Source organism: Cyprinus carpio, chromosome A16 (genome assembly GCF_018340385.1).
Source record: "Cyprinus carpio isolate SPL01 chromosome A16, ASM1834038v1, whole genome shotgun sequence".
Taxonomy (NCBI): Eukaryota; Metazoa; Chordata; class Actinopteri; order Cypriniformes; family Cyprinidae; genus Cyprinus; species Cyprinus carpio.
In genome coordinates, this window is record NC_056587.1 from 19,614,829 (window position 1) to 19,639,114 (window position 24,286).

The 24,286-nt window shown below is 33.6% G+C and overlaps 1 protein-coding gene across 1 annotated transcript in view; it reads left to right on the plus strand.

Moving 5' to 3' along the window:
• LOC109106333 (thrombospondin type-1 domain-containing protein 7A-like) overlaps window positions 1–24,286 on the plus strand; it is a 97,645-nt gene that overhangs the window by 42,073 nt on the left and 31,286 nt on the right. The window contains 6 exon segments of the mRNA XM_042773181.1: window positions 3,394–3,575; window positions 6,010–6,078; window positions 9,070–9,225; window positions 9,658–9,861; window positions 15,398–15,592; window positions 22,497–22,728. Coding sequence (XP_042629115.1) covers window positions 3,394–3,575; window positions 6,010–6,078; window positions 9,070–9,225; window positions 9,658–9,861; window positions 15,398–15,592; window positions 22,497–22,728 — 1,038 coding nt within the window.

Genomic DNA, 24,286 nt, shown 5'->3' on the forward strand with positions numbered 1-24,286 from the left:
TTTCTTATTTAGACATGACAGCCAGTCGTATCTCTGTTTGGGATCAAAGGTTTTCAGTTCATGGTTTTGTGTGTGAAAATGCAGCACATTATTGGAGTGATATTGGAGTCATCTTGTCGTATCTCATTATGTGTCAACCCAGAGGAAACATTGCTGCTCAGAAGATGCTCTTTTGTATAACTCAGATGATTAAATGTGGTTCCTAGCAAGCCTGTCATTGAAGTTTCAGCTGTTTCAGAAGTTTCTTCATCAGAGAAATGAGACAATTCTTGACATACAGTAAAAGTACAGAGAAATACTAGAAAATTGTGCCTCTATGTCCATTTTTCAGAGCTCCCAAATCATACCTATACATACAGTTCACTGCAGTTTCCAGCTAAAATGAACATGGCAGTAAAACACCAACAACTTTTGTTCCTTTCCAAAGAAATTATGATTACGGGGCAGATTATCAGTTAATAAAGACTTACTTATGTATGGTTCCTTGCACAAAACTGTTATGACCTTAAAACACTTTAACATTATTTGTGCATGATTTGAAAATAATATATTTTGACATTTGCATCACATAACCAGTCATGATAAAAGAGCTCAAAGACATGTAGAAACAAGGTAAAATGGCACAAATGCGGTTTTTTCCTATTTATTTATCGCTCATATGCTGTCGTTTAGGTTTAGAATGGTACATTATTTTCAAAAATAATAACGCATTACACTTTTAGCATCACTCACTGGATATTTAATTTCCCAACAGCCACATTACGTGCAACAACCAACACAATAAACATCGCCAGATTCAAGTTCCATTTCAGATAAAACTGAACGTGCTTTTTGGGGCCACTCAAAACATGCAAGAAGCAACATATCATTCTGTATAGGATTATTATAGTTAATTAAAACTAAAACCATAATTTTATGTTAACGTTTACTAAAATAAAATATTAACTAAAATAAAATAAACATTAACTGAAATAAAGTAAAATAAATTTGGCTTTTTTTTCTTTTATTTAGTTTAACTTGATATACTAAAATAACTAAAATCAAAACATTAATAAAATAAAGTAATAATAAATATGTACGTAAAATGTCAAACACACAACAAAATCACTGAAACTGAACTGAAAAAAATAAATAAACTGTATATCAAAAAATAAACAAAAACTAGGCATATTAAAAACAAAACTAAACAAATATATATAAAAACAATTCAAATGAAAAAAAAAAAAACGTGCAATGGTCTTTTTCTCTGGAGGTAAATCTAAGAAGCAGGAGAACTGTGTAACTAAAAAACACAAAGCTAGTTCGCAATCAATTTAGTCTTACTGCTGTCAAGAAGAAGCAATTGAGATGTTAACGATATCTCATTTGGTATTTTCCTATCCCGCGGACATGTACATGAAACTAGCAAAAAAAAAAAAAAATCTGAAGTCACTTCTCAGCATGATGAACTGTTATGCTTTCTGCTCTTCATGGAGAAATGCCGTCGTGAAACGGGAAGCCCTGCCGGGAACCGCTTGACCTCTGGTCTGTGTGAGCGGTGGTGCCAGTGAGAGTCAGCACATGAGCATATGGAGACGGGGTGAGACGGATTGGGCTGCTCTGTGCTTCCGAGCCAAAAGAGATGCACTGACAAATGGAAGTGATCTTAAGAGCTCGGTGACGCTGCTCTAATCTCGTTCTCTCACAGATGGCCTGCGCTGGCTCGCCGTCACAGGGCACACAATGCTTTCTGAGTCTCCCACGTACTATGAACAGGCAGCTCGAGAAGATAATGGATTTTTGCAATTCTGTTTCGCACTATTGCGAAAGTGGGAAAGAGAAATCACAAATGACATCTCTTTAATATCACTATTTTTTTTCCAAGACAGAAATGGGATTAAATGGAGGCTGAATAGAGATTCTGAAGTCTTTTCAGACTATAAAAGACCCCAGTAATCAAAGGTTTAAGAGATCTATCCATCCACCCATCCACCTACCTATTATGCTGTACATCCATCCACCAACCTATTAATCATCCAGCCATCCATCTACCATCTTAATTAACCACCTACTTATCTACCTTCCTATCCATTCACCGGTTCACCTATTCATCCATTCGTCCAACAACCTACCTACCCATTTATTTATCTGCCTACCTATCATTCATCAACCCATCCATCTATACCATCCGTCCTTCCATCTGTCCAACAGCCTACCTACCCATCTACTTGTCTACCTTCCTATCCATTCCTATCCACCTACAGTACCTACCCATCCATCAACCCATCCATCTACAGTACTGTCCATCCATCCATTCAGCAACCTACCTACCCACCTACTTATCTACTTTCCTACCTACCTATCCATCCATCTATTCACCTACCTATTATCCATCCATCCATCCATCCATCTACCTACCCACCTACTTATCTACCTTCCTACCCATCTATCCATCCATCTATTCACCTACCTATTATCCATCCATCCATCCATCCATCCATCCATCCATCCATCCATCCATCCATCCATCCATCCATCCATCCATCCATCCATCCATCCACCCATCCATCCATCCATCCATCCATCCATCCATCATGTTTTTATATTCCAATTAAATACCTGAATTTTAATATAGGTAGCAAACAGTTATACATAATTGCTCTTTGAGTTGCAGTTTTAAATAAAATAATTAAAATGCAGTCAAGTTCATATAATTGTTATTTTTAACTAGAAACATTTGTAAAACAAAAAGCTTAAAGTTTGAAGTTTTGTAGACTTTACAGATCGTGAGAACCAAACATAGACAGACTTTCGTAGACCAACTTTGGAATTTTTTTTTTGCAATTTAGTAATATAGTTAATATTAGTTAATATCCTTTCCTGTCATTCAAGTTCAACTTTTTGTGGGATGTGGCTATTGTAGTTTACAGATTTACCCAGATCAGAGGCTTACTGGTACATTTGACTATTATTTATTATTATTATCTATTTTATTATTTATAATATATTATTGTATTTATTAATATTTTGAATTAGTCTGTGTTTTATTAGGTTTTGTAATATATGTATATATCACTTTTAGTTTTTACTTTCTGTAATTCAGAATTAATATTGAAATGTTTTATTGGTAAAAATGTTTAGTTTTAGTTAACAACAGCACTGCCTGTTAGGTCTTCAAGTCAGAAGTCTTAATATGATTTCAGACATTTATTGTCAAATTTTTCCAAGATCCGTTTTATTGTTTTTTTTGTTTGTTTGTTTGTTTTTTTAAAGCATTCATTCAAACATTTGTTTGGATATGTACATGACAGTGACACATGGATTGATGTTGTTGTTTGGAAATGTTTTTAAAAAGATTTATTATAGTATTTCATAATACTATAATATATTTCATGTATTTCATGTTGATTTCAGTTATGCCTGGCGGACCACTGAATGGAGCGAATGTCGTGTTGATGCGCTGCTCAGCCAGCAGGACCGGCGGCGTGGGAATCAGACGGGTTTGTGTGGTGGAGGTGTGCAGAGCAGAGAAGTGTACTGCATCCAGGCCAATGCAGAACTTCTCAGCTACATCTATAGCAACAAAGACAAACAAGGTACAAGTATCTGTTCAACATTGTATAGTTAACATAAGTATGACATTTTTACCCACAGACATTCAATTCTAGACACACTTTTTTATTGTTGTTGCTGAGGAAGTCACCTGAACAAAACCATGATTGGCTGATAGTACAACAAATATGTGTTCAGTCCCAAACCCTTCACTATAGTGAATATCCTGAGCTGTGGTTTTTTTATAGTCCTCCAAATTTTTATAATTTTTATATGATTCCATAAGAGAATGCTTATAGGTTTAATATGATGACAAAAGCAAATCTTTTCAAGTTCTATTTGGTTCCATAAGAGAATCTTTAAAAAAGTGTAATATATATTTCCTTTATTAGATGTATTTAATGCTATAAGCAAATCTTTGATTCATATGATTCCATAACAGAATCTTTATAGTGAATCTTAATAAGTCTCCTACAATTCCATATGTGAATTCTGTAAGTTCCAGTTGATTCTATAAGAGAATCTTTTTAAATTACATTTGATTCCTTAAGAGAATCTTTGTAAGTTTCATATGATGCCATAAGCAAATCTTTATAAGTTCCATTTGATTCCATGAACAAATCTTTATAATTTTAATTTGATACCATAACAGAGTCTTTGTTTCTTAAGATGCAATAATCAAAACTTTATATGTTTTCATAGGAGTTTAATATAATGTCATTGAAGAGTCACTGAGTTCCATATGATGCTGATATTGAAAACAGTTCTTTATGGGGAAAAAAATAAACATTGACTCAATTATTTATTTATTTATTGCAAAACATCTACTATTATAACATAACATTTTATGATTTATATTTTGCTTTGCAAAAAAATTCTCAGAACAATGTAAATCCTAGAATACATGGATCTGTCCCTCATGATTTTCCTCTTTCCTGCTTTCTCTTTCCACCGCCCACGTGCATTTGTGTATAAATCTCTTACTCTACTGTATATATTGCATCAGCATTTCTTTGCATGCTTCACACGTACACACACACACACCATCACTCGATTAATGGCCCACCCATCTTCATGGAAAATACCTTTTATATCTCTCTCCATCCTGCTTGCTCTTTTGATGCTCAGAACTGTATGGTGAGCACATTGAAACATATCTTAACTCCGTACATTAGAGCAGATGAGCGCTGACTGCATGAAAAGCTCCGGTTAAAGAAGAGCTATTAGAACAGGCCACTGGTGGAGCTGCGTATGCTGGGAAATCTGTGTCCTTATCAGCATGGTGCAGGAGACGCCTCGCTTCACTGGGGGGTAATCTGCTCCGCCAACCGCAGATACATGAACGCAGACGGTGCAGAAACTTAAAGGGAAAATGTGCTGGAGCGTTAGTCAACTGATGGAGTCGTGATGTTCTCACCCTGGGAGGATGTTGTCAGCTTCAAGATTCTTTGATGTGATGAAACCTTCATCAAATCTTTCTGGAAGTGATGCTCATTTGCATTTCCTTCTAAGAACACAACATTGTACTCACAGCACAAACAGAACGTTATTTCCCACAGGTGGCTTCACTGTCTTAAAATCAAATGTTTCCAAAAGGATTTTAAAGCCTGATGACATAGGAGAAATTCCAATTTGATTTCATAAAGGAATCTTTATGAAAATTTCATATGATGCCATAAGCAAATCTTAATGTTCCTTTGGTTCCAAAATAATCTTCATAGGTTTTCCTATGATGCCATGAAAGCTTATACCTCACATTATCACATTACCGTCTGAATGAAAGTCAATGGAGGTGATGTACGCTGAATAAACTGCCGTGACATTCGATTGGACAGAGCTAAATTTGAGTCTACTATGGAAAAAATTATTGCTTTATACAGGAACCAAATGTGATGGATGTGATTCATTTATGACATTACAAACCAATGGGTTTGGCTGGTTATCATGAGCAGTTTGGCCCTGCTGGTAAATGACATAACCAGAGGTTGCATTAACTGAACGTTTTTCTGTCAATTACCAAATTGTAAAAAACATTGACAGATAATTGAAAATGCTTTCTGTTGTTTTGACGGATATAGAAATAAGATGTGTGTTCTATTGCATTTGGTGAAGAAAACTTGAGAAAATAAAATATGAAAGTAAAGATTTAAGTTGAGAAACAAGAGTTTTTCATATTTTACTGACAGGTAATAGTAGAGCATGCTGGAAAATTTACAACCCAGTCCATCAGAATGCCAGAAAATGAATTTATTTCAAACGTGCCTGTGCATTGTGATTAAATGGATGTTATTTTATTTTATGAAGGACTCTTAAAAGGTCAAATGGATATATTTTCCCTTGCCTGCTGCTTTTGATGTCACAGCTCAGGAAACTTTAAGTTAATATTTCAGAAGTAGTCTCAGTATAGAGCTCATAGAGATAGTATTTGTATTTGTCCTTTGAGTGATGTTTATTAGCAGTAGTTTGTGTGTTTTATAGAAGGTCAGTCTCCAAACAGCCAGATGCCTAGTGTCCCTCCCCTCCTGTCTATCACCTATGAGATCTCAGGTAAGATGTTTAACCCCTTAAAATGAATATTTTGTTTATTTTTCATCTGAATGTAAACACACCAATATTGCTTCAAAAGTAAAATCACCACTTTTATTTTATTTTATTTTATTTTATTTTAAATGTATTATTTATTTATTTAATTTTTTTTTATTTTTAATGTGTATTTAATGTGTGTTCCTGTGGCTCAGTGGTAGAGCATTGCATAAGCAGCGCAAAAGGTTGTGGGTTCAATTCCCAGGGAACACATGTTAGGTCAAAAAATGTTAGCCTGAATTCACTGTAAGTCACTTTGGATAAAAGTGTCTGCATAAATGTAAATTTAATTTTTAAGTTCATTTAATAATTTAAATTATATTAAATATATTTTATATTATTTTATTCTACTCTCTTTCCTTTCCTTTTTATATCTGACATAATGGTCTTTGTTTGATCAAATCTCTTTGCTTAATTAAAGCATGTTTGCATATTTTGTTTGCTTAGTCTGTTTACTCTCTGTATTTTTGTAAGTGTTTTTGTCCATGGAGAGCTCATTACAAGGGCACACACTGATGCAACACTCCGTGCTTTAGTCAACACTCTCCTCTGGGCACCAGACAACTGACAGGGAATGATTGACAATGACTCCTTACTGTACACTCTTATTCAAAAGAAATAAAATGTTTTTGTTTGTATTTGTTTCATTTGGGCCTTTTAAACTAGCCCCTTTTGCCTATGATTTCATGGGCAGTTATTTTGCTAATTATGTATATTTTGATAAGCACTACACTATTCAAAAGTTTGAGGTCAGTATTTATTTATTTTTAAAGAAATCAATACTTTTATTCAGCAAGGTAGCAGTAAATTGATTGAACATGACAGTAAAAGACATTTATGAAGTTACAAAAAAATTCCATTTCAAAAAATGCTTTTCTTAAGAAAAATATTAAGCAGCAAGTTTTTAACATTGACAATAAGATTGTTTTCTTGAGCACCAAAGCAGCATGTTATAATGATTTCTGATTTCTTTTAAAATTCTGCTGAAAAAATCAGCTTTGCAATCACAGGAATAAACTACATTTTAAAATATATTAAAATAGAAAACAGTTATTTAAAATTTTACAATATTACTTTTTTTATTATTTATTTTTAATTTTTTTATAATAATGCAGCTTTGGTGAGCATAACATGCATCTTTCAAAAAAGAAAAGTCCTTCAAACCCCAAAGTTTTGTCAGGTAGTGTATATTAATAAATAGCAGGGCCACCTTAGGTTTTTCATCTATTTTCAAACAGCTACCGAGTCCCAGATCATTCTCATGCTTAAAGCTAAGCCTGTCCACCTGGGTTTGTCAAAGCAGGCACAGACCGCAAACTTTGATTAGACAGAAAGTTTGCGCAGAAGGTCTAGAGACCATCTGGCATGTAAACAAGGACAACCTGTGCTGTGTTATGTTAACTTAGATAATGGTGCATTACACTGAAATCTGTCTCTCCATTAATTTTGGGAACATGCAGTGCCAGAAGAGTTGAACAAGGTGATCTGTCATTCCCCATGCCCATTTCCAGAGTTCAGTCAATTATTTTCGTTGAAGGTCTGTGGCGCAGTCAATCTTCTTATGCTTTTTTTAGTTTACAATTTGTGTGTGGAGAGCATTTTGTTTTGGAAATCTCTAGAGAGCAGAGCTCACCACATATCAACATGGAGAGCTCTATGAGAAGAGTTTACCTCGCTTTGATGCAAACACAGCAGTCATGTCACCTGTCACCCATCAAGCCGACAGGAAAATCCTGTGTTTAAACATTAATGCACCGTTTTTGTTTGTGTTTTTGAATTTTTGTTTTATAGTTCCTTTCCACACATACTGGGTCCAGACAGGATCTACAGGCTTGGCTTGCATTTTATACACTCATTTGAGAACTATTCCTCTGAGAGGACTATTTTAGATTGATTTTGTGTGTGTGTGTGTGTGTGTGTGTGTGTGTGTGTGTACCTACTTAACCATATATTGGGGACAAATTTGTACCCAAAAGTGAGCAAAACCTGACAAAATCGCCAAAAACCTCCATTTGGGGATGTCCTCATTTGTAAAACTGGATATAAAAATAAAGTAAACAAAGTTTTTTTGAAATTGTACAAAGGGGTTAGGGCTAGGGTTGGGTTTAGGTTAAAAATGTATTTATTATTTTTTTTTTAATCTATTTTTTAATATATTACTATACAACTATCTGAATATAAAAACAAGAGAAGTCTATGTAATGTCCGTGTGTGTGTGTGTGTGTGTTTAATCTTTATTTAAAGTAAGTAATCGATATCACATTTTTATTTTATTTTTTATTTTATTTCAGGTGAATAGGATAAAAAATGTAACTTATGTATTACCATAATTCCCCATTTAATTACATTTAAGAACTATTTTTGTACAAAAAGAGTTTTTTTCACTTGATATATCAACAGCAGAGTTAAAATATATTTTCACCGTGTTTTTAGGATTAATAGTTACCCAAGTGGAGATTTATAGCTATGTACAGGAGAAAAAAATCTCAAAATTGACCAGTACATGAAAAATACATTGATATTGCCTTAATTTTATAATTATATAATTTCTAATTTATTTATAAACATTTTATATTTTAATTATTTTGTTAATTATTTTAATTTATTAAATTTTTCATGATTTATTTTTATTATTGTTGTAATTATTTTATATATAATATTTTAGATTATTCATAACTGGGAACATTTTCAAATTAGTCCAAATATGTCCAAATATGTAAAAAACAAACACACTGGGTTGGGACATGCATTGAAATTATGCAGAAATCTGTGGAGATTCCGGTTTTCTCCTGTTTTTCCTTTGCCGTGATGCAGCAGGGAATCAGGATTCTTCGGAGCGTGTTTAATGTTGCCATTTGTTGTTTCCTGCAGTTACATAAACCTAATTGTCCGTCATGTGTCATGCTCATGTGGGAGTCTTATTGCAGTGTTTTAATGCATGTTTTTGCGTTATAGCATCGAAACCTGTAGACGTTCAGCTCTGCAAGGGAACGACTCCGAGTACCACGCAGCTGTGTCACATCCCGTGCCCTGTGGAGTGTGAAGTGTCCCTGTGGGGCGCCTGGGGGCCCTGCACCTTTGAGAATTGCAATGAACGCATCGTGAAGAAAGGTAAACATGGCTGAAACCAATAATATATTCACTGAAATGGAAGTGTCAAATACTGAGACACTATATTTTACTGAGGCACAGGGATATTTTACTGCCAGAATATAATATTTCCTTTTGATTTAACCATTAACGGTAAATAAATTATCCAAGATTGTGCATTACGGCATATCAGCTGAAATCACGTTTCAAACATGTCTTAATATTTCTCTATTGTACACTGATTATATTATATTTTGAAAAACAAAAAGCAAAATAGACCAACAACTATAGAAGTTTAAATATGCTGAACTTTGCCTCTCTATATAAATGTAACTAATTGGCCAATTTTTAATGCAATAATGATATTTTTACATTGCCCCTATAATTTTATACATTTTAAAATATATAAAATTATACCTTTTAATAAACCTTTTCTGTCATGTTTATTTGCAGGTTTCAAGTTCAGACGACGCACAATCACTAATTACCCCACGGGTGGCGAGGGGAACTGTCCTCATCTGGTGGAGGCCATCCCGTGTGATGATCCCAGCTGTTTTAGCTGGCAGCTGGTCAAACTAGAGGAGTGTATCCCTGAAGAAGACATGGACTGTGGAGAGGGAACGCAGACTCCACAGGTCCGCTGTGTCAACAGCCAAGGTATTAAACACTGCTCAGGTCAGGTTTACACTGTAAAAAAGATCTTAATTTTAACAGTTAAAGACTGTAAAATTGCTACAGTAAAAACCAATTGGTTAACAAGAAGTTCCTTTACTGTATATGGTGAACTGTAATAGATCTAACGGGACATTTAATGTCATTTTAAGGTAAAATACTGTTAAATGTACATTTAAAAAAAAAGTAATTTTATAGTTAACAGTGGAAAAAAATGTACATTGGTATTTCTAGAATGTATCAGCTATGCACATTAGTACAATATATGTTTCATGTAAGTATTTTATTATATTCTTTGTTTATTTTAATCATATTTTAATGTATTTAATTTTATTTTATTCAATTTTTTTTTATTTTCAGTTCAATTCAATACACTGTATTGATTTATTTATTTTAATCCAATTGTTACTTATTTTATTTTATTTTTATTTATTTTAAACATATTTATCTAATTAATTTTACTGTAAGTTTAAGCCCACTCTGTAAAACATATTGTCGATATAATTTTTTTTTATACAGCTGCTATTTATTTTACCGTAAATTTTCCTTTTTTTTCTTTCTTTTTTTTTTTAAGGGTATTGTTTTTTAATGTGTTGATTCAGATGGGTTAGGGATCTCAGTTTTGATGTTGTTACTGCATTCATTATGAATCGTGTTAAATTCAAACTGGATTACAATCACGTACATCTATAAAACTGTCAATCCTCTTCAGGAAAAACTGGTCCAGTCCGAATAGGGCTTAAGAAAACTGTAACTGGAGCATGTGGTCTTTTTCCAAAAATGCAATCTCTTGTGTGAAGCTTGCCATATGATTATACCGCAAAAGCAGGCCAGTAGATTCTCACTTGTGTTTTGAAGGCTTCTGTGGTGGATGTCTTTAAAAAGCAGGATTGATTTTAAATCCGGTAATTAGCCTCTGGGAATTCAAACACTATCCTGGCGGAAGGCAGCCGTATCTCGTCTCTCAGCTGGTGTGTCCGGAACATTTCCCTTCTCAGCTGGAGCTCTTTACAGGGTTAATGCTGCAGAGAGCAGAGGAGTGTAAACATGCTGCTAATGGTGATTGTGTCCTCCTACAGCTCAGGTCCTCAATAAAGACAATCTCAGCCGTGCCTGGAGAGACACTTGTATATTTGACCGACTAAAGACTTGCAATAGCTGGTAAATTGTCCTCTTCAACAACAACATGTTGTTGAAGAGGACAATTGCAATGTGCAATGTATTCTGCAGCGCTATTTAGAAATATACACTGCCATTCGAGAGTTTGCTCAGATTTTGTTCCCAAAGCATGCATGTATTTGATTTATTGATCACAGGAATAAATTACATATTACAATATGTTCAAATAGAAAACAGGCACTTTAAATTTCAATAATATTTCACTCACATATATATATATATATATAGACAGAGAGAGCGAGAGAGAGACAGATTATTGCAATTTAAAGTAACTGTTTTCTATTTGAACATATTGTAATATGTAATTTATTTCTGTGATCAAAGCTCATCATTACTTCAGTCTTCAGAAATCTTTTACAAATTTATCTAATATGCTGATTTGAAGCTCATTTTATTATTATTATTACAGTAGTGCTTCAATAAACATTTTTTTTCAGATTCTTTGATGAATAGAAAGTTCAAAAGAACAGCATTTATTTGAAATAGAATCTGTTGTAACATTATCCACCTTTACTTTTGATCAACTGAATGTGTCCCTGCTGAATAAAAGCATAATTTCTTTCAAAACAAAAATAAATAAAAAATAAAAATCTCACTGACCACAAACTTTTAAGCGGTAGTCTATATTGGCACACTGACACTTAAAATCAGCTTGGTGTAATAATAGCAAAAATGTCTTTAAAAGGTGACTCTCGTTCTGAGAAAAGGTCTAGTATTTGGTTTGGTATTTTATTATTTCATGAAATTCACAATGTGCTGTCAGATTTGATTGGTCTGGTTCTTTTTCATGGATAGTTTGAATCAAATGTAGGAGTCTGAATTAGTCAGATGACCCACTTCCTCACTGGAATGATTCAAATGATTCAGTTGAACACTGAACCGCAGGTTATTATGCCCAAATCAAAAACAGAAATCAATGCTATGTTATATTGTTGAAAGTAATTTTTAAAATGCTACTTTGTAAGTTTGGTGAAACTTAAAGGGGTCATATGATGGGATTTCAAGTTTTGCTTTCTCTTTGGAGTGTTACAAGCTGTTTGTAAATAGATAAGATCCAAAGTTGCAAAGACTAAAGTCTCAAACCCAAAGAGATATTCTTTATAAAAGTTAAGACTCGTCCACACCCTCCTAAAACACCTTTTTAAAACACGCCCCCACATGTCTACGTCACTGTGTGGGACGATTTGCATGGCCTTCCAAAAGAGGGCACAACTAGAAATCAGTGGTTAGGTTGTATTTACAACACTGTTCCAGAACAATTCAAACCAAATATTCGTGTGTGTGCAACGCATTTAACGGAGGACTGGTTTTCATATTTAAAGAATTTGCCACTGATGATTTAAACGCGATTTTTGAGCAGTATAGAGTAGCTTGTTGTTTGTCGTTTCTCCGATCATAAATGCAGACAAATGTTTTTATGTTTACGTGGCGCAAAATGCAACGCAACACATAAAAATACAGTATAAGTCATTTCAAGCTGCAGTTGTGTCCCCATTGGATTCAACAAATGCCTCATTTGTAATGGGTTTTATTAGTTTTGTCTCATCGTGCCGGGAGACGGCATCACAGTAAGGAGTGTAACATTTCCGTCACAAGCTTGAGGTATATTTAGCCAATCACAACACACTGGATAGCTGGCCAATCAGCGTACACCTCTCTTTTTTAGAATGTTGAGCTTTGTAAAAATCGACACGTTTCAGAAAAGCGGGGCATAGAAAAGCAAAAATAATGCACAGTATTATTAAAATAATGTGTTTTTTGAACCTTAAACTGCATAAACACATTGCATTACTCCAAATACTCAAAATAATGTCCCCTTTAAATCATTGTCTTACTACTTACTGACAGCATGTTTTTGAAGGTCACATATGTAATTTCTGCACCACATGAAATAATGATTGTTTTCAAACAGGTTTCACACTGTCTGCCATTGGCTGAGTAAACAGATGAGCTCACAACCATTGGCTGCTGTGTCAGGACTCAGGATGGTAAAACAAACAGAGCAATGTTTTGACAGACACAGGGTCACAGCGTTCTGACAGTCTTCTGAAACGTCTGACAACTTGTCACCCCTGTTTCTCAAGTCTAAAACACCTTGTTATTCCTGCTAAATACTCCATGTTCTTAAAGTTGACAGCTTCTTGCATTGTTTTTGTGCAACTGATCTGGGAAAACTGTCATAAATTTGAGAAAAAGTAAAGCTTGATGATCAGTTATCATATCTAAAACCCATGAGATATCAAAGTAAACATTTCTCAGTTTTCTCTGGACAAGAACCGTATGACTGATATGACCATATTGATTTTATGAGCAGGTTTATCTGCAATAGCTGATACCAAAGCAATAGACATAACTCAAAATTTTCAGCTTCTTTCAAATATTCATTGTTGAAAAATTTTGGCTAATCCTCTAAAGTGCTCATTGTAGTAAACTGGTAGCTTGCAAACCCTTCGTAATAAGAGCTTGTTTTTTTTGTCAGACTTAAAATCTAAAAATCTAAAAGTCTAAAAATATCTGAGGACCAAAATGGACATTTGAATTTAATAACAGTGGATGGTTCCAGAAATTGCAGATGTAATTTCTCACAATTTTGCAGCATGTGGGCTCAGTATATTTATAAAGAGTCTGAAAAAGATAAACCATTACAGCCTCTACAAGGAAACATCTGCTGTTTTCAAGAAATCCCTCTATGTCACGTGACCACTGTCACTCAGAATCTAGATGATATGATGTCTATGAAATAATAATAACGTGCAATAATGTTCTCTAGCATCTGCCGCGTGAACAATCGAACGCCCCCCATATTGCCATAACCTGCCTCTCTGTAGCCACACGCTGTGGCAGATTGATTCCATCACGCACTGATTAAAATTGATCTGCTGGTTGTTTTTTTACAGCCAGACTTGGCATCTGCTTCACTCTGACTGTCTCGGCGAGTGACACCTACAATATTGCTTCACAAATGGCCATGGTTCTGACACAGATCGATGTAAATACTGTATCGCTGTCTGCTACAAGGAAAACTTGGAGTGTCCCTGCTTTTGATGGAAATATTTATTGGGTGTTTGTGGCTCAGTGCTCAAGCAGAGAGCTTTTTTTTTTTCCTCCGCAGTGTGTCACTGAGCTAAAGCCAAAACCAAGCTGATACTCATCAGATTTGGCTCAAAGTAAAAGATATGATAAAAACCCTTGAGAGAGGCTGTGCGTGGTAATGAATGCTGCCAAACACAGACACGCTGACAACAATTGCACGTTTTGTTTTTGCCTGTCCTTCAGAACCATCTGTATGATTGCTTTCTACTGTTTTTAGGATGGCACTGTTTCAAAATAGGACAACAGTGGTTTGAAATGCATTAAAAGCTTGTCTGGGTGAATCATATTTTGCATAAAGAAAATGTTGCCTAATTTTTGGGCCATTAACATAATTTGCATTGTGACGGTTATTTTCATGACAGTTAAGAACATTTTATGCCCTAATTTTCATTACCATAATGCATCTTGATGTTTTTTTTTTGTAGCTCCCTTAATTCTCAATGGTGATTCTCATGAGCTTTTTTTATTTAGTTATTTTTTCAATTTTTGACAATATTATATGCTTATATAATGTACTACTTTATTATATATATATATATATATATATATATATATATATATATATATATATATATATATATATATATATATATATATATATATATATATATTATTTAATATTTAATATTTAACATTTTAATATTTTATATTTTTAAATCGGTTTAATTTAATATTAAAAATTTTAATATTTTATATTTTTAATCAAACATCAAAGGCAATACAACAAATTCTACATTGGTGTATGAATAAATAAGAATTAAGTTTTTTTTTGCATTAAAGAGATTTTATACAATAACATTACAATAATCAAGAAATAAAAAAGAAAAAAATACATAATCAATAAACAAATAAAAAAAGCAAAAAATGTAAAAAGTTTTAAAATAGGCTTGATTGTCTTGCCTTCTTGCTTCTTTTGAAATTTGACTAATTATAACCCTGACATGTGCTTGACATGTTACGTCAGCTCCTTCTGTCTGCTGTACAGTATATAACCTGCATGTAAGATCAAATACACTTTTACATAAATTATGAATTTGTATGTGGATGTTGGTCAAGACCTCCTGGGAAACTGTATTTATTTTTAAGTACTGTTTAACAATTTAGCTTAAATACCTTCATAGTTATAAATATTTTCATCAGCTCATACTTCAGATGCATCAGTTTTACAGCAAGTACAGTAAAAATAATCATGTGAATGGTGCTTAATGAATTTGAAACACGTTTTAAACCCATATGTTTTGTGCTTTAGGTACAGAGGTGGAGAAGGAGATGTGTGCAGAAGAGGTCTACCCTTCATCTGTGGCCTGTGTGGTTCCCTGCCCTAAAGACTGTGCTCTCAGTCTCTGGACCGAATGGTCCACCTGCTCCCAGACCTGCTCCAGCAAAACCGCCGAGGGCAAGCAGATGAGAACCCGAGCCATACTGGCTTACAATGCAGGAGAAGGTACAAAAGATTAAACTCGGATGGCTAAACACATCGCTTAACTCACACAATACTAAACAGTAAAAATAGATACACATTTTAGGTAAAAATAAATTACAATTATAATATATACATGTGTAATACTTTAGATTAGGCAACACTATTAACTATTTGCTTATTAGCGTGCATATTGGCTAACATATTGCTAACATATTGGCTGTTTATTAGTACTTATAAAGCGCATATTAATGCCTTATTCTGCATGACCATATTCTAGATCCCTTAGCCCTACCTCATACCTAAGCATAATTCAAACATAACTACTACAAACAACTACCTTACTATCAATAAGCAGTAATAAGGAGTTAATTGATGAAATGCTTAGTTAATAGTGAATATGTGTTCCCTAATCTAAAGTGTTACCATATATATATTATTTTTCATGTTTTTTAAAGAAGTGTCTTATGCTCATTTTTAAATATTATTTCAATTTAAAATTGTTTTCTATTTTAATATAGTTTAAAACATTTATTCCTGTGATACAAAGCTGAATTTTCAGCATCATTACTCCAGTCTTCACTGTCTTCAGAAATCATTCTAATATGTTGATTTATTATCAATGTTTGAAACAGCTGAACAGTGCTGAACAATATTTTTTGGAAACTGTGAAACTGATGTCATGATTCTTTGATGAATAAAAAGTTAAAAAGAATAGCATTTATTAGAAATAGAAATTTTGAATAAAAACATTTCTGAAAAAAGATATCACAGGTTCCAAAAAATATTAAGCAGCACAAATATTTCCAACATTCATAATAAATCAGCATATTAGAATGATTTCTGAAAGATCTTGTGACACTGGAGGCTTGAGTAATGACGCTGAAAATTCAGCTTTGCATCATAAGAATAAATCATATTTTAAAATAGAAAAAAAAAAGAAAACCATTATTTTAAATTGTAATAATATTTCACAGTATTACTGTTTATTTCCCCCTGTATTTTTGATTAAATAAATGCAGCCTTGATGAGCATAAGAAAATTCTCTCTAAAAAAAAAAAAAACTTAAAAATTGTACTGATTCCAAACTTTTGAACGGCAGTGTATATATTAGTTCTGAATAAATCTCTAGCATCATTTATCTGTGAATGCCAATTGCTGTGATATTTTGTATCTAATACAATGACCTTCATACATTTCAAACAGTTAGTTTTTGGGGCCACTGTAACAAGCTGACATGCAAAAACCTTGTGATTTTCTATGGTCTGTAGTGCATAAGATTAGCCTGAAAAAGCTGATGGGAAACTGTCAAGGAAAGACGCTGGTTCCACAAGGGTGGAATTTCTCAACCTAAAACTGTCTGAGGTTCTGATGGATGACTCCAGTGCTATGACATCACAGACAGTCAGTTTTATGAGACTATTGTCTGTTCCAGCAAGACTTAAGTGTCAGTTTACATGAGTGGGCTACTGAGCGTTCAAGACAAAGTGAAACACAGTTCACAGACAACTTTACTTCTGTAATCAGATGTAATTCAGAATAAAATTCAACAGATGGGATTATTATCCATCAAGAATTTAAAGGATTGTGTAAAGTGCATCTTACATGCCAGAATGGAAGGGATGGGTTAAAAAATAAGGGTCTGAATAAAAACGTGTCTTGCTTTAAGGCCCCGATATACTTCAAACGAAATCGAAGAATGAACTGATATGACGTCATTTCGAACAAAATAAGGCCAAAACGAAGTTCGTTTTGACAGTTCGAAACAAAGCAAAACTGACCAAAGCAAACTTCCTGGGGGAGTTCGTTTGGCTCCTAAACACCTTTAAGCTTCCATTGGTCTGTGGCAGTTACGCAATTGGTGGAACTCCACCTTCTTTGACTTGCGATTTTTTTACCCCCCGGTTCGTATCTCATTCAACGCAGGTCAGGCAAGAGAACAACATCTCCTATTACTAGCAACATAAATACAATGTGTCGAATAGCTGAGCTGGCACAGATATATTCACACCTGTACGATCGCTCAGAGACATACTTTAAATAATCAGAGAAAGCATTTAATTCCTAGAAAGAAATTGTAACGAAGCTTGGTGTCGACGACCCGGAGTTATGCAAAAAGCGACGCAGAAAAACATCTGAGACAAGTTTTCCAAAACCATGAAAAGAATGAAAGGAAAGAGTAAAGATATAAGGTAGCAAGTACCAAATGCATGTTTCAAATAAATGTTACACCATACTGCTGCTGTTGTTGTTCTTTCAATAAGTGAATTTAAAGGGTATACAATAAATGAAATGCCAAACGAACATAAAATATTAAATCCTTTGTTTTTATCAAAAGTAAATCATGACACCACATAAAATATAAAAAGGTATAACAGTTTATCCAGTTTAATAAAATAAATGAACACTAATAAAATAAAGTAACAAACTGACTCCAATATTTTTTTTTCACATCATGCTAAAGTTTTCAGACTATGAGACATTCACATTTCCCATAAAGGACTGATTATGGAAATAGAATGGTTCTTTTGTATTGCAAACATGATACGTTTACTCACATTTACTCATCCTCATGTGTTTCAGGTTTGAAAAAAAATGGTGCATTTATGCATTTATTAATATGAGTTGATAATGGCTGTAAGTTTTCCTCTCATTTGTTGTTTATGTATCATATTCCCTTCAGAGAAGTCTATATTCAATGATTGCTGTGCTTTCTCCACAGTGACGTCAATGGTAGTGGCGTGGATTACAGTTATGGAGGGTGACACCTCAAAACATCTTGTTTTTATGGCCTGTAGAGTAGTTTTCCTGTTGAAGTCCTCTTAGATTTGTTTGGATGGTTTGAAGTAGCCGCTAAGTCCTGTCTTTTCTTACTCTTGATTCTTTTATCGTTACTCAAAAGTGTTAGTGTTAAAACATTTACTTAGTACTAGTCAAGTAGATCCTGAAATATTTACTCTCTAACCACTGCTTCTCTGAAGTTAAATGCAAAGACGCTCATAACTTTTGCTTTTTCTCAAGGTCTTACGAGGGTTCCAAAGTTTCCTCAGATTTATGGTACAGTTGTTTTCTTTTCATCTCTTGCGTGCAGTTTGTAGATTTAGATGCAATAAAATCTTGTGTTTGATTATGTATAGGGTTCGAAAGTGTTAATGGAGTCTTTTATTCTTAGTCTTGTTCTCACAAGTTTAATGCTGCATCCGTGAAGAATATAAATGAAGAAAGGGAGATCTTACGCTTGAATGCAATTGCTTTAAGCCCCATTTTCCTGTTACTGGCTTTTTGAGCAATGAGTTGAGCTATTCCCTTTGGGAGGCAGATAGATTTATGTGACAATGAGTCCATGCACCATGCTTTCTGTGCAAGACATCTGCTTGACGTCTGACGTAAGATGCCGAATGCAGACTCTATACATAATACATGTCCTTGAGAGTCCTTTTGTGAACAAGTCAGCAGAATGTTGAAACTCATACTGTAAACAAGAAAAAATTATAGTCCTTTGGGTCTCTTATAAAACTGCTGTTGCACATTGCAAAAAGCCAGAAACATACTTTTACATACTTGAACGCAAACAGTTGCATTCAGAATGCAGTTCATAGCATAGCATAGCATTCAGTGTTGCAGCATGAGTCACTATTGCGCACATTAATGTAAACTCTTTTCTTCTGTGGTCAGTTTTGTCTTTCAGGTCAAAAAATGTCATGGTGGAGCAATAGATTGATCTTAAGTTTGTTGAAGTTGACATGTTTTTATCTAGCTACTTAAATAATAAAATATCCAGGCCCATGCATTTTAAAGTAGTGATGTGAGATTTTATTTTATTTTATTTTAATTGTAAAATTATATTATACTTAAATATTAATACCATATTATTATATTAAAACCATGTCACACCTATACAAACTCAAATTAAGGCATCAGATTTTTGAGTATTCACTTTTCTTTGGCCCATTATTCAACAAAACCTAAATAGTGATTTATTTCTGTTCTGAATTTTCTTTGCTGTTACCATTAAAGTAGCACACTAATGCATATTATGTGCCAGCATTCCTATATACAGTACGTTTGCATACTTTGCATTTTGTATGTTTCTGGCTTAAAACCTGATCATGGGTTGTCATTTCAGGAAATCCATTCATTAGAAACACTCACAGAAATGAAGCAGTGAACGTGCTTTCTTTGATTGCAGAACATCTTCTGAAAAGCTCAGTGGAGGCGTTCGTAACACTGCAGTTAAGCTTCATAGAGACGCAAACATGTTCTTGTGGGAAGACCGCAAATACTCATTTGGGCTTTTCACAATTCAGTTTGTTCGTTCTTTTTTTTTTTCAGTGTTTTACTTTACCCTAGGTTAGTAATTTATGATAGTAGTCGATGAGGTTTCACAATGTACATTTGTAAGCCCTGGCTTGCTTTCTTATTTGCATGTTTATGACTTTAATAACATTGATTTAGGAGTTTACTTCAGACGCTGAACAGTTTTACTTACTGCAGCTATGCAAAGTGCATGAATATTTAATGAAATAAGCAATGAGGTGGTTTATGATTGGTTGTCTGTTGCTAAACTGCATTGTTTCCATACTGTATATGGATGATTCTTCATTTAATGGAATTCATTCGTTCCCTAAAATTATTTTCTTCTTTTACAGAAAAACCATGCATTCCAGTTTTAAAACATAGTTTATTACAGCAGCTTTAAAGCTGTTTAGTTTAATTGACTCAAATTAATTTTAATTTGGATTAAGTTAAATTTGCCAGAAAATCTCTATCATCTGTTTTTCATCTCTTCATATTTATTTTTATATTTTTTTCTGAACACTTAAAAAATATGTGTTTTCAAATTCATTTGTCTTTTTATGTATTTGATTTATTTGCCTTTACCATCATAGAAAAAAAAGTGTTTTCCCAAAAATGTTTATGTTTGGTTATGATGAAAATGAGAAGTGACAGTGGAGCTATGTATTTTTAAGATTTTTTTGTACCATGAAAATCACAAAATCTATCAGCAGCTTTTTTTTAGATGTCATTAAGAAACTGCTTAGAGAATTTTAGTTATTTTTTTGTTTTTTTTGTTAGAAAGTTCAAAGCTTATCTACTGTAGCATTTTATCTACTGTAGCTTTTTATTTTATCTTCTGTTACTATTTAGTTTATTTTAGATTTTCTGTTTTCATTTATTTTTCTGTTATATGTTTTATCAGAATGTGTGTTTTTTTTAATGGTTTTAGTTTTTATTTTAGTTTTAGTTCATGATAAAAACCCTGGATACCACATTATAGTTGAAGGCTCATCAAAGCCATGATCAAATCTTTTTCAGGACATGTGATAAATGTTTTAACTGATGAAACATCGTTTGAAGAATTATGATTATTCAAAGTGTCAAAAGTGCCTTGAATCACCCTTAAACCTTTTGGCAATACAAATCAGGGCACAAAATTATAAGAGAGAGCCTTGGTTACCTAAAGTTTAAAGTTAAACAAAGTGCAAAAATCCCTATTATTACTCTCATATGCCCAACATAAACACAATAATCAGCTGTTTAATGGATCTGACAGTCATATCGAATAACTATAATACTGTGTGTGTTATATAAGGAGGGTGTGTTATAAAGCAGGCAGACGTATACGCTCATTTCCTCTCATAAAGCTCTTGCTTTCCTCTGAGAATGAGAGTGCTTTGATTCACAGGCCCACTGGGCTGCTCCGTCATCTGCAAACCTGTAAATGTCAGCAATTATTTAGACACCACTCTCCGACGGCTGCATCGACTACCTGCCACTTGTGAGGAATTAGGAGACGGCAATTATGTGTAGTGTTTCATCTTAATCAATATTACAACAAGTTTAAGCGACTGGAGATAACAGCATTATGTTGAGATTTGAGAAAATGAACACTTGACCTGCCTTGCTTCAAAAAGAACACAAGCAAGGAAAAGAAAAAAAAATACATGGAAGAAGAGACGCTTCCGTATGCATTTAAAGGCTTATGGAAAATCATTTTTAAATTTCAGTACATTTTTAAGTTTTCAGTTGTTCTTTTGAACATTTTATTCATCAAAAAATCCTGAAAAACATATTTCAGGTTCCAAAATAATATTAAGCAGCATAACAGTTTCCGATGTTGATTTCTAAAGGATAATGTGACACAGAGGCCTCGAGTAATGATGCTGAAAATTCAGTCTTGACCTCATTGAAAAAAATTAGATTTTTAAGTACATTAAAATAGAAAACAGTTATTTTGATTTTGCTTTTTCTTCTTCTGTATTTTAAATCAAATAAATGCAGCCTTTGTGAGCAGAAAATACTTTAAAAAACATTAGCGGCATTCTATGTACAGAAATAAATGATATTATTAAACAAGGATGTATAAAATTGATCAAACTGACAGTACACTTTTTATGTTTCAAAAGATTTCAAATAAATGCTCTTAAGCATTCTAATATAAGTTCTTTTGAATATTCTGTTCATCGAAGAATCCTGAAATTCCTGAGCAGCATAACAGCATATTAGAATGATTTCTGAAGGATCATGTGACACTGAAGACTGGAGTACTAATGCTGAAAATTCAGCTTTGGACCACAGAAATAAATTACATTTTTAAATATATTCAAATAGAAAATAGTTATTTTAAATAGTAATAATATTTAAAAAAAATTACAGTTTATTTTTTTTTTATCAAGTAAATGCAACCTTGATGACTTATACAACGTTAAAATTGTTTCCGATGCATAGTGAAATTCTGGTTATTATTTATTATTTTTTTCATGGACTTTACTTTGATTTTACTGTAGCTGAAGTCTTCTCCTGAGTTGACGTGCGTCTTCAACACTTCCAGTGTGGAGAACCTCAAGCTGTGGTGGCGTGACATGACGCGGCACCCGTCTAGTGTAGACGCATGTCAGACCTAATGCATGTCTTCGCACTCTTGCAGGAGGTTCCGGCTGTCCGAACACCAGCGCCCTGCAGGAGGTGCGGAACTGTAATGAGCATCCTTGCATCGTGTATCACTGGCAGACGGGCCCATGGGGACAGTGTGTGGAGGACACCACCACATCCACCCTAAATTCCTCCTCCAGCGCAGAAAAATCCACCTGCACCATGGGTGTGCAAACGCGCAAGGTCATCTGCATAAAAGTCAACGTTGGGCAGGTTCCGCCCAAAAAGTAAGTTTAAATGCAAGATTAAATTAATGTTTTTTCTTCCCTGAAGAATTCTGTATGTAAATGAATTTTGTATGTACATGACCTTCTATGTGATTGGCCATCTTTTTTTGAGTGTGAAATTAGTAGTGATCTTACAGGTTGTGGGTTTGCTGTTTAGTCCAATATAAATGGCATTGCACCATCCTTCAACAACTTCCTTTTTGCAGTTGTTGTTAATTGAAATTTCAAGTTCCAGAACACTGAACAGCTGTCATAGATGTAGATGTGCTCATGGTTGAGAAGTTCCATAATATAGCAGAGCATCTTTTATTTCTTCTTTAGATTGTCAAAATGATATAAGAAATAAAATGTTATATTACATAAATAAAATAAAGTCTACATATAAAAAGTAAGTATACAGTATATAGCCTGTAGCTTGCTACAGGTCATCTGTGCAAGCCAGAGTCTTATTGGAGAAAGGTTTAGAGGACGGATGAGACCAAAACAGAACTTTTTGGTTAAAATGAGAAGCGTTATATTTGGGGAAAAAAAGAACACACTGCATTCCAGCAAATCAACTCATCCCATCTGTGAATCATTTTGGTGGTAGTATCATGGTTTGGACCTGTTTTGCTGCATCTGGACCAGGATGGCTTGCCATCATTGCTGGAACATCATCAGGACATCTATCCGTGAACTGAGTCTCAGGAGAAAGTGGGTAATGCAGCAAGACAACAACCCCAAGCGCACAAGTCCTTCTACCAAAGAATGATTAAAGAAGAACAAAGTTAATGTTTTGGAATGACCAAGTCAAAGTCCAGACCTTAATCCAATGGAAATGTTAAAGAAGGACCTGAAGCAAACAGTTCATAGGAGGAAACCCACCAGTATCACAGAGCTGAAGTGGTTCTGTACTGAGGAATGGGCTAAAACTCCTACAAATCATTGTGCAGGACTGATCAGCATTTACAAGAAACATTTAGCTGCAGTTCACAAACTTTCAAGCAGCACTACATATATTTATATATATTTTGCATTGTGGCCTTATTTTCATGATAAATTCACATTACTGTAATGTGTCTGTATGCATATGTTATATAAATATTAATATATTTTAAGTTTTTCATTATTTATATATACTGTATATTACTTTTTATACATATATAGATTTCATTTTCTTTCTGCAATATAAAATGGATTATTTAAAACAAATATTTATACATATTTTTATAAAGATTTTTTTTTAATATAAATTGTAATGTATATTGTTATGCCACCATATATTATTTATTTATTTAACTTTTTAGGTTTTTATTTATTTATTTATTTATTAATCTAATTTATTTTAGCATTTTAATCATTTTAAATTAAGGCGGTTCAATATAATAATATTCAGTACCATAATACTGTACTGCATTTTTCTGCATTACAGTAATGAGAATGCAGGGTTATTTATTATTTTTTTTTGCATATTGACAATGTGATGCTTAATTGTCACAATGCAAAAGAAAAAAATCCTTAAATTGGTCTTAAAACAGCCTTTATTCAACTTTATACAAAATATAATTTTATTTTTGTA